The following is a 13,068-nucleotide window of genomic DNA, read 5'->3' on the forward strand; positions in this document are numbered from 1 at the left end:
GGTATATTAAACCTGAATGCAGATCAACTCTGAGCATAGGCTGACTTTCAGCAATAGGTGGCCATTTGTCTCCCTGCCCTGTCCATATTCACAGCTGCATTACCAGCAGAGACCTGGACTTGTATCTACACTTTTCAGTAACAATCCCAACATCTCCTTAAGACCCCTTGGCCCCAGGCTCAATTCAACTGCACACAGTCCCTGCTCCATGCAAGGGGGAACGTTACCTGGGATGCTGAACTTCGTGTTTTTTCCCTAAGCTAGTAATGGGAGTCACTGCTTGCAGGGCTGTCTGATTTAATTTGATTGCAGCTGCCTATGAAAACAAGACAGAACATCTGTTTTAGACATGTAGTTTACCTTACCATGTGAAAAATAATGGGAGAGCAAGCTGAAGGAATGGACTGAAAGATGGAAAACAAGCTCCCACCTCTGGATTGTCAGTGAGATAGATCTGTCTGGAGATGTTGTTGATAGCACATATCCACTGTAAGGGAAAAATGAAAATGAAGTCTTCAAGCTCACTTGTATGCAAGAATAATAACATTAAGAAAATATTTTTACCTCCTCATATTCTTTCTTGCTTTCTGCTTGAAGAGTTATACCCCTAAAATATAAACACAGTGTATAAGTGCTAACAGTGGAAACCAGGATCCTTTGACTCCAGTGTTTATAGTAACATCACCAAACTTTACATCTATTAACCACCAAAGGAACAAGAATCATGAATAAGCTGCAGCTAAGATACCACATGTGCCATTCAGGCACTTGTGGGGGAGGATTGGAAGGAATATGCTTTTAATTTGGAAACACTCTTCTGGAAACCCAGAAAAGCTTACTACTATACCAAACAAGTTTTGCAGGAAAGAGCATCTGAAGGGGTAGGTGTGACTGGCTGTCCTCAAACAAAACCTGTCTCATACGTTTTGCCTGTAGGAGTAGTGATCTGAAAGCAGTATCTTCTGTCTTCACAGTCCACAGCCATAACAGAGCAGTTATCCAGGTCCTGAATCAATCCTCCAGCTACTGCTCCCCTTGGCTGACACATCAAGTTGCCACCTTGAGTGAAGAAATAGAGTCTTTCCCAAGTTGTAGTCACCAGACCTGTTTTACTGATGAGAAGATGCAGTGATAAAGACTGGTAACTATTTAGAAGTAACTCCAAACAGGTATGAAACTGCAAACATATCCTGATGCTAATCAGAACTCTATGTTCACCCTGGCATCTTTTTTTTTAATGATGGGTCTCCGTTAAGAATAAAAAGCAGCACCTGTTCCTAGCAGAGACTAATCCTTAATGAAAACTGAAAAATTTAATTAATTCCAAATGCCCTAGTTAAAAATCGTCTTTTCTAGTTATGGAATAAAAGAATATTGAGTAACTGACATGAAATACTATGAGCAATTTCAGCACAAAGAATCATAATATAAAAAAGTATCTACTGCAGTAGTATCTCAGAGTCCATCTCTTACTTAGCTATAGAGTCCTATAATAGTGTAAATCCAGATTTTGGAATACTGTGAGAAATTAACAGATGTACACTCACAAAGGAAAAAACTACTAGACAAACAAAATAATAAACTGATAATTAATCAATCACATAAATAGGGTTATTATATGCCACCAATATATCTAACTCCTGTGGAAGTTTATGGAAAATTTTATATGTAAAATCTACAGAAGTAATTCTACATATGATACACATTCAAAGTCACAAACTTGCATTGTTCCTTAAGCTTTCATTTATGTAAAAGAGAATATTTATAAAAATATGTAGTAACTACAAAATATATATATTTTTTGTAAACACTGTGTCTTCCTTAAGATCTGGGAACAATCTTAACCCAGCCTCATCAGCTTCCAATTTTTAGCCACTTGAATGCAGGAAGTTATTCCTGTAGGTAAATTCAAGCAGAAACAAAATTCTGTTTTCAGAAAAATAGTCTCAAATGCCTCTAATTTGGTCAAAGCTTCAAAAAGCTTCAACATTTCCAAAGGTGACAGAGGTACTTGGTGGATGAAAAGTAGAGCTACCAAACTGATTCAGGACCCTCAAACATTAATATCTGATGTTTACTACCTCCCCCCCCAAAAATGTAGCCACTAAACAAACCAGCAGATAACAATATTCTTACTTTCTAAGATTAAGGTAGCCAGCCTTCTGGATGAGATTTCTATTGATGGCAGGTGAAGTTACATCAGAATCTGGGGTGTAAACAGATTCATTAACCGCAATTAAGTCCTGCTGGGAAATTCTCATTTTTTCAGCTTCCGCATCCAGCTCTCCCTGTATGCTGGAAAAAAACCAACAAACAACAATACAAAAAGGCACCCAAAGCCATCAAAAGCCATTTGTACCAGGATACAGGTAACATCTGTAAGCCAAAATGAACAAAAATACCATCTGAGTTTACCTTGGCAGGTAGTGCAAATATGAAATTTATTTTTTGAATAGACTTTATAGGAAATAGTGTTTTATAATACTGGAATGAGCACATGAGGAATGTTGTGTTGAGAAATAAGAGTTAAGTTTATTTTTTGAGAGACAGCTTCTAAAAGTAATGCTTCTATGAATTTACACTGCTGAACACATACAGACATTGCCCTAGTATTGTGGCGTAGTTCAAAGCAGGCTGTACTAGAGGATCTCTTGGCTTTCACAGAACTTTGTCTAATCCCTCCAAGTCTGTAACACACAGGAATTCCTGCCTTGACACCAACTAGTAACTGCTCATGGATTTTAATTAACTCAGAACAATACACTAACAAAAGCTGTAGCTCAAATCTCACTTCAGCTTCAATTTTTTGTTCATAATATTGTGTTCTGCTTTGGTGTGATTCAGAAAACATCAAATCTGAATTAAATTGGACCATATTTTGCAAGCTAATGCCTTTCCACTCCATGATTGGATATCAGAACAAGAATTATTTAAATTCTGTTTTTAAATACAGTGGAACTGCTGTCAGTTTTTACCTCAGTTTTATTTCAATGAATCTTTTAATCTGTCATTTTTGTTGCACTACAAAATGCTTTTGACAAAGCCTCCCTGCCACCTTCATGCTTTCTGAGACTGTATTCCTCTTCCTAAGATGTGCTTCTCCCTTCTCTAAGGCAGGAAGAAAAGTGCTGACAATTCTGAAGTGATATGCATTTGTGGCAATTAGGCCAAGTGGTTACTGAGAACATGCTAGTGTAGATATCTCCTGTGTTTTTACACCATTAGCAATATTCACTGTATAAATGAAAATGCTTTTAAATACCACTGAAATTCTGTAGCTGCACAATGGGTCATATCAGCTTGTTGTTCCAAAGGAACAAAGCTGACAAGTGGAAAGCTTTTAGCTTGACTAGCAAGCAGATCTGACTCACTGAGGCCTTGTGATCCCCAGCACTAAGGAAGGAGAGGAGTGGGCAACACAGTTTTCAGTGGCTGTGCAACGTGAAGTCATGAAACCCTGCCCTGTGTCAGTAATTCTTTGCTGCACAGTGACATTCAGAATTTTACAAGCTTCTATTTTGGTTTTTCCAAAGACATCACGCTCCTTTACTAGTTACATTTGAGTTGTACTTTTTTACTGTGTGACAGACTTTAAACACAAAAACCAGATTCAGCAAAATAACTGAGCAGCCTATTTTTGTTTCCATTTACTACTGCACACTGTCCAGAACTCAAATCCATCCAACTGTGGAAAACAAGGGCTTATTCTATGGTGAGGATACAATGGTAGGATCCTCCCAGTGCCTGTAAGACACAAGTAAGATGCCTCAGACTTACTAAACAATAGACACTATTTCAATGGAATTTAAAATCTGTCCTCCAGTCTCTACAAATGTTGTATAGACTGTATGGAGAGATTTATTTCACAAGTGAGTGTGCAAAGATATACAAGTATGAAAGTGCAGAAAGTAAAGAATCATTTAGTGAAATAATCTACTGTACAGAGCACTTGTTTGTAGCATGGTTCTCAAATTAACAAGTATGCATTATTTAAAGTGCCACCAGAGTGAGAATAAGTAATGATTTGGCTACAGCTTGATATGAAAGGAATGAAGCATTGAAGTCAAGGACTCAGTTGGGACTGTATTATCTTTATGGTCCATCGCAACTCCTTAACATATGTTCTCTCTATTATGATTACATTTCAAGTGTAAAGTTTATATTTACAGGGACTTAATTATAAAGAAACTCTTCACTACAAGTAGAAGATGTGGAGGGCAGGTGTAAGAAAAAATTATCACAAAATTAGGAGTACAAAAGCAGTTCATTGAAATTTAGGACTTTGCCAAAGCATGTTGAACTCAATGGACTAATACAACCTACACTGGATGCAACAAATATGTTCCCTAGGGTGAGGAGTTTTGTTTGCCTTGTGTAGCTACACCACCAAACACTTTAGGCCTTAAATCCTTATTTGAGAGGTTAATGGATTATTGTTGCTGTATTATTACAGAAGACCCAGTATATATAAATACCTGTAATTCAGAAAGCACCTTAAGTCTATCATATTAATACTAGTAACCTATTTCTAGCAAATTGCATGCTTTTCTGTTCCTGAAGAGACACAGGGATGTAAGAAAGCATGTGAACGCTTTACAGTATATAGTTTCTGACTATACTGTAAAAAATACTCTCTTCAGTGTATAGACAGCATTTACTTTTCCATGTACAAACATTTCCTTTCTACCTGTTGCTTCAACATAATATGCCCAACAACACAATGTAAGCATGGAAGGAATCTAATTAGGAAGAAAAAGAGGCACTCTCTGGTACGTGCTGAAGGTTAGAGCACTACTGCTCAGACACCAAGGGAATGACAAAAGCAAACAAAAGCACTAGGTTACCTCTGAACCATGTCTGAAACAGATGACAAAAAGCTGTCCATTCGTTTGGAAAACATCTCTGCTCCTTTCTTAAAGAAGTTGATCTGAAAAATACCAAGAAAAAGGGCACTGAAGGTTCTCTTGGCTTTGGCAGACAAGTAGCAGATTGTGGGAGTGTTAACAGTGCTCCCATTATGACTAGTACTTTTGGCGGGGGATCAAACACATGGGCAAAACAGCTGCGTTGCCTTTCTTGCTACTTCCCACTTTTGCAACTCTCCACCCTTTCACACACAGATAAGCTGCTGGCTGCTGACAGGTATGTTTCAAAAAAACTTGCTAAATGACTCAACTCAGGGAACAGGTAGCTTCTTCCACACTAGCACTGGGCAGGGCTGGGGCTCGTGGTGTAACTACTGTGTGCAATGCCACCCTATCAAAGGGAATGGGACACAGCTCATCCATTAGATTCAGCAGTCCAACCTGAACTACCAACTCCACCATAAAAGTTTTCAAAGTGCTGTTGCAAAGTCAGTCAGGAAAGCGTAGCTGTGCTTGCAGAAGCCTCCAAGGGCAATTGGCTCTATCAGCTACAGTTTTACGATGGGTTTTGTTCTACTGAAGGAGCTAAAAAAGCTACTAGGGCCAAAGTGCACCTTTTGTGTCAGAAGATTAATTCTCTTAGCTGGTATGGCTCAGCAGGCACACAATAGGAGCAAAGCACTTGATGTAGACTTGACCTTGTATTATCTGCTTCAGGGCACAGTCATCATTAGAGCCTACTGGCAACTGAGTGAAACACGGATACAGCTAGGATGTGTGTGCAATTAATTAGGGTAAATGCATAAAAATCAGTGATCTACTCTGTGAAGAGATGTAAAAGCAAATTCTTGGATGTTAAGCAATTTATTAGCTGTTTCATCCCCTTTAACTTGTGGTTTCACTCCCATTCTCTAACCTTGGGACCTAGGATTCCCAAGATTCAGATCTCTGTAACCATGGTATAGACCACAGCCTCCCTTTACAAAGGACAGAAAGAATGGCCTCCTAAAGAATGATTCACCTATTCTATTTCTGAAGCCTGCTTCAGAAGGAAAGAGCTCTAAATTCCACTGATGATAAATGTTGATGCCAGTTTTCAGTCAAATGAACCCTCTATTAGCCAGTGCTTCTTCCAAAAATTCCATTTGACCTACTCATTTGTTGGAAATGTGAAACTGGAGACACATGTTTGAGTAATTAATTAAGAAAATAAATATTTGTGCTGAAAGGCAGTTCACAATATTTAAGCATCAACATAAACTGGCTTCTGGTTATTCAGTCATTCCCATGACAACCTGAGACTTCCCTGTATAAAGCACTGAGATACAGCTGTTTTGCCAGATGAAGTACAGGGAAAGAAAGTTCTGTTTGGCTTCCAGTAAAGGAAACCAAAGCAGTTCTTACACTTAAGATAATTACAGCAGAGAATCAGTGTGAACTCCCATGGTGGGGAAAGTGACTGAATCCTCATTTACTACCTATTTTAAATGAGGCACGTGGGATGCAAAATGATACAGATGATGATGATGAGCCACACTCCAACCTCAAACAGAGCACCACATCCAATTTTCTGCTTTTCATAGCCCAATTCTCATTTTCCAAACACTTTCTTTCATCAAAATGAAAGACCCTTAAAATGGGTGACAGTGAGACTCAAGTGCTGTGATAATACTGGTTTGCTGATCCTCCTGATATCCTGGAGGGTCAGACTATCAGACTTGAGAAACGCTCTATCAAGTTGCTGTTAGAAGGAAAATTGGAAAAAGAATTTTCCAGCCTTCTGCTCAATCCTCTCGACTGTTCTGTCCTTCCAGCTCTCCAGAGCATGCTCTGTTCCTCATCATGCACACTCCTCATCAGTATGCTGAACATTATGTGCCAGGAAGGGAACTGCTACATAGGAGAGTTTGTGCAGACTGAGTAAACAGTGGAAGTAAATGCTACTGCACTGATAGCTCAGCTGTGAAAAAACTAACCCTAGGCTAATTTTGCATAGAAGTGTATTGGATTTTCTTGTCATTAGTGTCTTTCCTGAATATCTAAACTATCAACTATCTGCCACAAACAAAATCTGTTGTTAGAATCCAGGCAAGCTGAATGCAAATCGTTTTCCCCCCACCCTCACTGTAATTTGTCAGTTCTCAAAATAAATCCAGAACTACAATGTTTTACTTTTTCCCAGGAACGTGTCGAAGTGATACAGACACTTTACTGTCAATACCTGTCCTCGTGTATATCCTAGCATAGGTTCCATCATTGCCACTCTCTTCCTGTACTGCAGAGCATTCAGGGCACAGTAATATTGCAAGGATGAAAGGTGCTGCTTTCTTCTGGCATTTGCCACTTCTTTTGCCACTTCTGCCTTAAGCTGAACAAAAAATGATAGAGGTTGACAGTGTTACTGTGTATATGGATATATTTACTGATCATTTTCAAGTTATTTTTAAATCACTCTCATTACAGAACTTCTCCAGCTTAAAATGAAGGATGAGAAACAAAGAAAGCAAATCAAAAACCCAAACTAAGTACTTCAAGCCCTTCCCTGTCATGATACTTAGGAATTTGGGGAGCCTCGGTGACTACAAACTACGTAACTACCACCACTAAAAATCTGGACCAGATCTCTGTGCAAGAACTTTATTTGCAGCTGAGATCACAACACAAGTCTGCAAGTGCAGAATTCAGAGGTAAATAATTCACAGTATGCCATATCACATTGTGTTCCAAAAAGCATTTCCTTTCAAGGACCATCCTGTAGAACGGATTCACTCTCAGGATAGGGCCAGCCATACACTTTTTGACAAAGGGATGTATTTTAGAATAGCAGTCCAGTGGGCAAAGAAGGAGAAATGTAGAGCAATCCCACCAGGAGAGTCATGTGCATTGTTCAGTGGAATGACAGTCTATACAGAGTATGGTAACAGGAAGGTACATGTGAAGAAATGGAATGCTTTAGGAACAGCAGACACAAGGCTTTATGGCAGTTCACAATGAATTGTCCTCAGTGATACTGCATCACCACCTCAGCTGTATAACACTAGGCCTATACAAAGCTGTTTATAGTCACTTGGATTGCTTCTATCTGAAAAGCTCCCATGGATCTGAAGGACTCTAGTTAAGCACAGTATTTCATCACTTGCCTAACTTGGAGAAAACAGGTGCAACTGCCGAGTTGATGTTTAAAAGCTTTGTGTCTGCTTGGAAATGAAATCACAAGTATTCTTGAGCTACTGTAAATTTAAGCAATGAACTCTCCAAAGTTCACAATCAACAACAATGCAGACAGAATGGCTGATGAAAACATTCTATTTTTCCTTTCACATTTGTTACCTTTTCATTTTCTTTCCTTTTCGGTAATCTGCTATACTTTGCCATGGACACGTCATGTTCTGTAGACAAGGAATATTTTTTTTTTTTAGAAATGTGATGTGTATCTGCACAGATTAAACATGTCTTCTTTTCTCTAACAGTTGCATATGAATAGAAAGAAACAAAACAGGGACACATACCATTGCTAGCAAGGCCAAAGAGATCCTTCAGTGTGCTTACTTCTGGAAAAGAGAAATCAAACATTCCAAGTAAAACCAGCTGTTAGCACTTGGTTCAATTGAGACCATTTATGGCATTATGCCCAAGTCACTCCAGCCCTTCCACAGCAGAAATGTATACATTGTGCCTGTCCTGAAAATGCTAAACCAGATAAGCTGCTAGAGAAATGAATAGGCAGATAGCTAATTAAGGGTGGAGTGAGTTTATTTTATTGAACAAGTTGTCACTCTGAGAAAGATGCCTTATCTGCCAGTGTCGTTTCTCCAAAGAAGCACCATTTCAGCATGTTTATTCTGACAAAAGGCCCACCACTATCATACAAGATCAGCAGCTCTGAACAACCTGACAGTGCTTATGTGATACCAAGAAATTTAAGACTCATGGATGTATGAACTAAAACCTTTTTGCTGTACATGACTCTTCTTCAGTGTGGAAAAGTTTTTGCAAAGCTGCTCTGTGAAAAGAAATCTGTATCTAACACACCTGACTGCTGGGTATGAAGCTTGCATTACAAACACTGGCTGTGAGATTCTGATACAGGTAGAGAGAAGACAGACTAAACGGGCAACTTAACTTCACAAGTGTCAGGCACAAGCTACTCTTAGTGTCCCCACCAACATACGCTGCAACTGGCAAAACTCTCTCAAAAAAGCTACAAAGAAAGCACATTTACAAGAACAGACATTATGCAACTGTGAAAATACCAAGGGGAAATTGTAGGATGTCATCATGGTCTCTGATTATTTTTAACACCCTTCTCATTAATCACTTTCACTCCATCATTTTTTTCCCCAGAAGGCTTCAGTATTACTCAGATGCAGAAAGACAGAAGATTTTTCCACTTGTAACTAACTTGAATCTAGAGGTTTCTACAATATTCAATGTATCAATGTAACAGGATCAAAAGTAAAAACAGTAACACAGTTATTCTTCCTTGCTTCCTTGTTTAATCCCTCTATGAAACTCAAGTGTGGCCCGGTCTCAACTAAAAAGGCTGTTCTACAGACTGCATCAGAAAAAGTGATGGATAGAATAATAAAAAAAAATTGACATTCAGGGAAGTTGAAGAACCTTTCATTTTTTGTCATGCAGCAACTGAAGCTTTGGTTGCAGGTTTGATATGCCTTTTTGTATATTTTTTAATGAACAAGAGGGAAAAATCCATAACTATGGAAAAAGAATTACTATCTCTGAGGCCAGATGAAAGAGGTGAAGAAGTGTTTATAGCATCGACATCTTACCATCCAGATTCTGCTTTAGATTTGACAGTATATGATAAACTAATTAAGGGTGGAGTGAGTTTATTTTATTGAGCAAGTTGTCACTCTGAGAAAGAAAAACGAATGGATTCCTTAACATAGGCACCTGGATGCCTTCACAATTTCCCATCAGACACTAAGGAACTTAAAGCAGCCCTTATTTTGCTGTAGTTGTTTTGTCTCACATCAAAATGATGTCATGAAGGCCAAAAGTGGGACTGCGACAAGTGAAATGAGCAGTGGGCTTTAAAAAAAAAAGAGAAAAGAAAGAAGGAAATGCTGCTGCAAAACCTCCAATTTCTGTTGCTAAGTAGGTAAGAGTGTCCTTGACCTTGAATATGAGCTTGTTTCTTTTGAAATTACATCAAATGTTTGCATTACTGCCTTGTTGTTTAAGCAATGAAATCCCAAATTGGTGAAATCAGGTAACTTGGAACTACCCTTGCATGCCAAGGATTTAAAGAGTACTGATGCCTTAAAAAGTAGGGAATATATTATTCTCTGAAGTTAAAACAACAGTCTTGCTTGTGCTTGTCAAACAGCCCCAAACTTCTGAAGTGGAATAAATACAGTTTGCAAGCTCAATGCATAGCTAAATTTCCCTTCTGGCAATTATAACATCATTGACTTCAGTGAAATTACACTGGTGTAAAAGCACAGTGACCCAACAAAGAACAAAGCTGTGTATTTTTAAACTTGCACCATATGGTGCATAAAATGTTATGTGGTGAACTTGAACTGGTTTTGTCTGAGTAGAAGCATGCACCTGTCAGTGAAATTCTGTAGCAGAAAAAAAAAAACCCCAAGAATTTTCCTGTGAATCATCAAAGAACAAATTAATACATGGCATTATGTCTCAGTTTATGATGAAATAAACAAGAAGGAACATATAAGGAAAATCAAAACTTAGAATAAACTTTACCTGTGAGATCCTTTTCTCTAAATTGTATTATTGGGAGAACCATTGTATCTGCAAGCTGTTTTGCCAGTTCAGAATGAAGAATATTGAGCTGAAACAGAGAATTGTTCTAAGACACAATGTAGATAAAAACCCAGACCACAGAACATCAAAACACACCAGCCATTTGTGCCCAGTGGATATAATGTACTTCAGTGTTTAAAATACATTTCTTAAAGTATCTGAGACTGATGGGGATGTCTCCCTAAATGCTTCATTCCTGCCTGGTATTTCCCAAGGATCCAAGAACTTTTCAGTTCCCACATAATGGATTAGGGCAATTCATTTGACTATTCTAATGCTTAACCCAACAGGATTTAAACTGTAATTATCCTTTATTAACCTGTTTTTGTTAAGTCTCAATGCCATGGAGTTACAGCCCCACCACCACAACTACAGTCTTCCCATGAACAAGGCTTAACCAGGACACAATCACAACAGGGGGCAACCACAATGAAAGGTCCCACTCAAATATTTTACCTCCACAGCAGTTTCCCATTCATGGTTTTGCAAGTGTTTCTACACTTCAGCACTCAGCTGTTTAAAAGCACCCATGTGACGCAATATAGGATGAAGGCAGGCAAGGCTCTCATGTCAACAGTGGCATGCTAAGAATATGAGATGGGTGCAGGCAGGACAGCTATCAATCACTGCTGGATCACCAGGAGGGTGATGAAGTGACATCCTGCCTGTTTGCTCAGTGTCCTGGATACCTCCAGGCAGCCTCATGCAAGTAAAGATGAAGTCAGGATTTCCCACAAGACAATACAATTCAATGCTGATAGAACAGACAATTAAATAAGCACAAGGGGAAGCTAACACACATAAAAGGGGGCCAAGGAATGGAACAAGTTCTTGTGAGGGAAAATGTGACTGACAGAACTGAGCAGAGGCTTTCAGCTTTCTGCCCCCAAATGGCACCATTCTCAAACCTGGGAAGGAGAAAGTTCTTGCTTTGATCTATTTGGAGTTCACATAAGCAACTACAAAACTTGTGATAACAAATGCTCCTTTCTAGTATCCCAAGAACACACATGCAGTAAGAAAAGCCTAAAAAAAAAAAATAAACCTTTGGGATTCCTCTCACTACATCCTTAGAGTTATCCATGGGCTCTAAAATTTTTAACTTACTTTTCGTCCCACAACCCTGTCTCCTCTCCCGAACAGCAGACCTCAGTACAGCCTTTCACCTTCTTAATCAAAGTTGGAAGCAGACCAATGAGAACAGACATTTCTGACGGCACAGCACTGCTCACAGCAGAAAGATTGCTGTGACAAATGAAACCTAAGCTAGAAGGACCTAGATACCACAGCCATATTGAAATGTTACATGGGCAGGTCTAACAAAAGCATTTGCAAACACTCCCAGTACTTAGCATCAACCTCCAGGGTGTGGAGGTATTCACTGCACACAGCTTTACTGTCTTCACCACACAGTACTGCAGCCTTCCCCAGACATCTCTGGATTCTGCATGATCTCACAGCAACTAAACTGCAACTCTACCAATTCACAGCTGCCTGGCATCCATACCTGGCAAGTTTTGGCTCAAACTGCGGTGTTTAAAGCTTAGAAATGTGTAATTTTAATATGGAATTAAATAAAAGATTGCCCCAGCCTAGATGGCACATCCTTTTTAAGTCTCTTTTTAAGTTCCCTTAGGAAGTTCAGCTTTGCTCTGAGGATAGAATATGGGATGAAGCCACAGAAACATCTCTAACCATTATGGAAGGGTGGTATCAAACTTTCTTATCCAGAATGAAATTACTCTAAAAGCCAGGCACAATCTAGCCTTGAGCGGGTATCAAAAGAAGAGACCCAAAAAAACCCGCACTAATATTGTGTATTGTAAAAAGAGAATATTAGCAATTCAAATTACCTCATCCACAACTTTTGAAAAATAATGGAGGGTGGATATCACTTCTTCATCTCCTTTACCTAAGGCAAAATGCTGGAAATAGAAACACACATTTGGTCTATAAATCAGTAAAGATGAATATAAAATACATAAAATACAACACATTTTTTACTACAAAACTAATTAATATTTCTAGAAAATGCAACAAATTATAAAAATAAATATAAAAACAGAAACTCATTAATATACATTTTTTTTACCCTGCACTTACTGTGTTAAATTAAGTGTTAATTATTATTATACTCATTCTTATTATACTAATTTTAAAGTCATAGAACTGGAGCAAACTGACTTGTATCTTCATAAATTTATTAATTCAGATTTTGCACCTTTTGGGTTGTTTTTTTTAAATTTGCTTGGCTCTTTTCTTAAGATTCATCTTTGCTTGGTTCTTTTCTTAAGATTCTCAGAAATTACCCAACTCACTTGAACATCCTGGGGAAATTCACAACTGCCTTCACATGAAACCAAGTAAAGCAAATGCACTGAGCACTTCCAGAGAACACAGTATTTACAGAGCT

The 13,068-nt window shown here is 38.5% G+C and overlaps 1 protein-coding gene across 1 annotated transcript in view; it reads right to left on the reverse strand.

Moving 5' to 3' along the window:
• Positions 1 to 13,068, reverse strand: part of LOC131593111 (DCC-interacting protein 13-beta-like) — a 33,364-nt gene that overhangs the window by 5,319 nt on the left and 14,977 nt on the right. Inside the window, exons 4-14 of the mRNA XM_058865324.1 lie at positions 12,509 to 12,580; positions 10,596 to 10,683; positions 8,375 to 8,416; positions 8,196 to 8,254; positions 7,087 to 7,233; positions 4,845 to 4,927; positions 2,137 to 2,295; positions 924 to 1,112; positions 565 to 607; positions 431 to 487; positions 228 to 316 (exon numbers count right to left, since the gene is read on the reverse strand). Of these exons, the coding sequence (XP_058721307.1) occupies positions 228 to 316; positions 431 to 487; positions 565 to 607; positions 924 to 1,112; positions 2,137 to 2,295; positions 4,845 to 4,927; positions 7,087 to 7,233; positions 8,196 to 8,254; positions 8,375 to 8,416; positions 10,596 to 10,683; positions 12,509 to 12,580 (1,028 nt within the window). The remainder of the gene's footprint in view (positions 1 to 227; positions 317 to 430; positions 488 to 564; positions 608 to 923; positions 1,113 to 2,136; positions 2,296 to 4,844; positions 4,928 to 7,086; positions 7,234 to 8,195; positions 8,255 to 8,374; positions 8,417 to 10,595; positions 10,684 to 12,508; positions 12,581 to 13,068) is intronic.

The sequence above is a fragment of the Poecile atricapillus genome, chromosome Z, assembly GCF_030490865.1.
Source record: "Poecile atricapillus isolate bPoeAtr1 chromosome Z, bPoeAtr1.hap1, whole genome shotgun sequence".
Lineage (NCBI taxonomy): Eukaryota > Metazoa > Chordata > Aves > Passeriformes > Paridae > Poecile > Poecile atricapillus.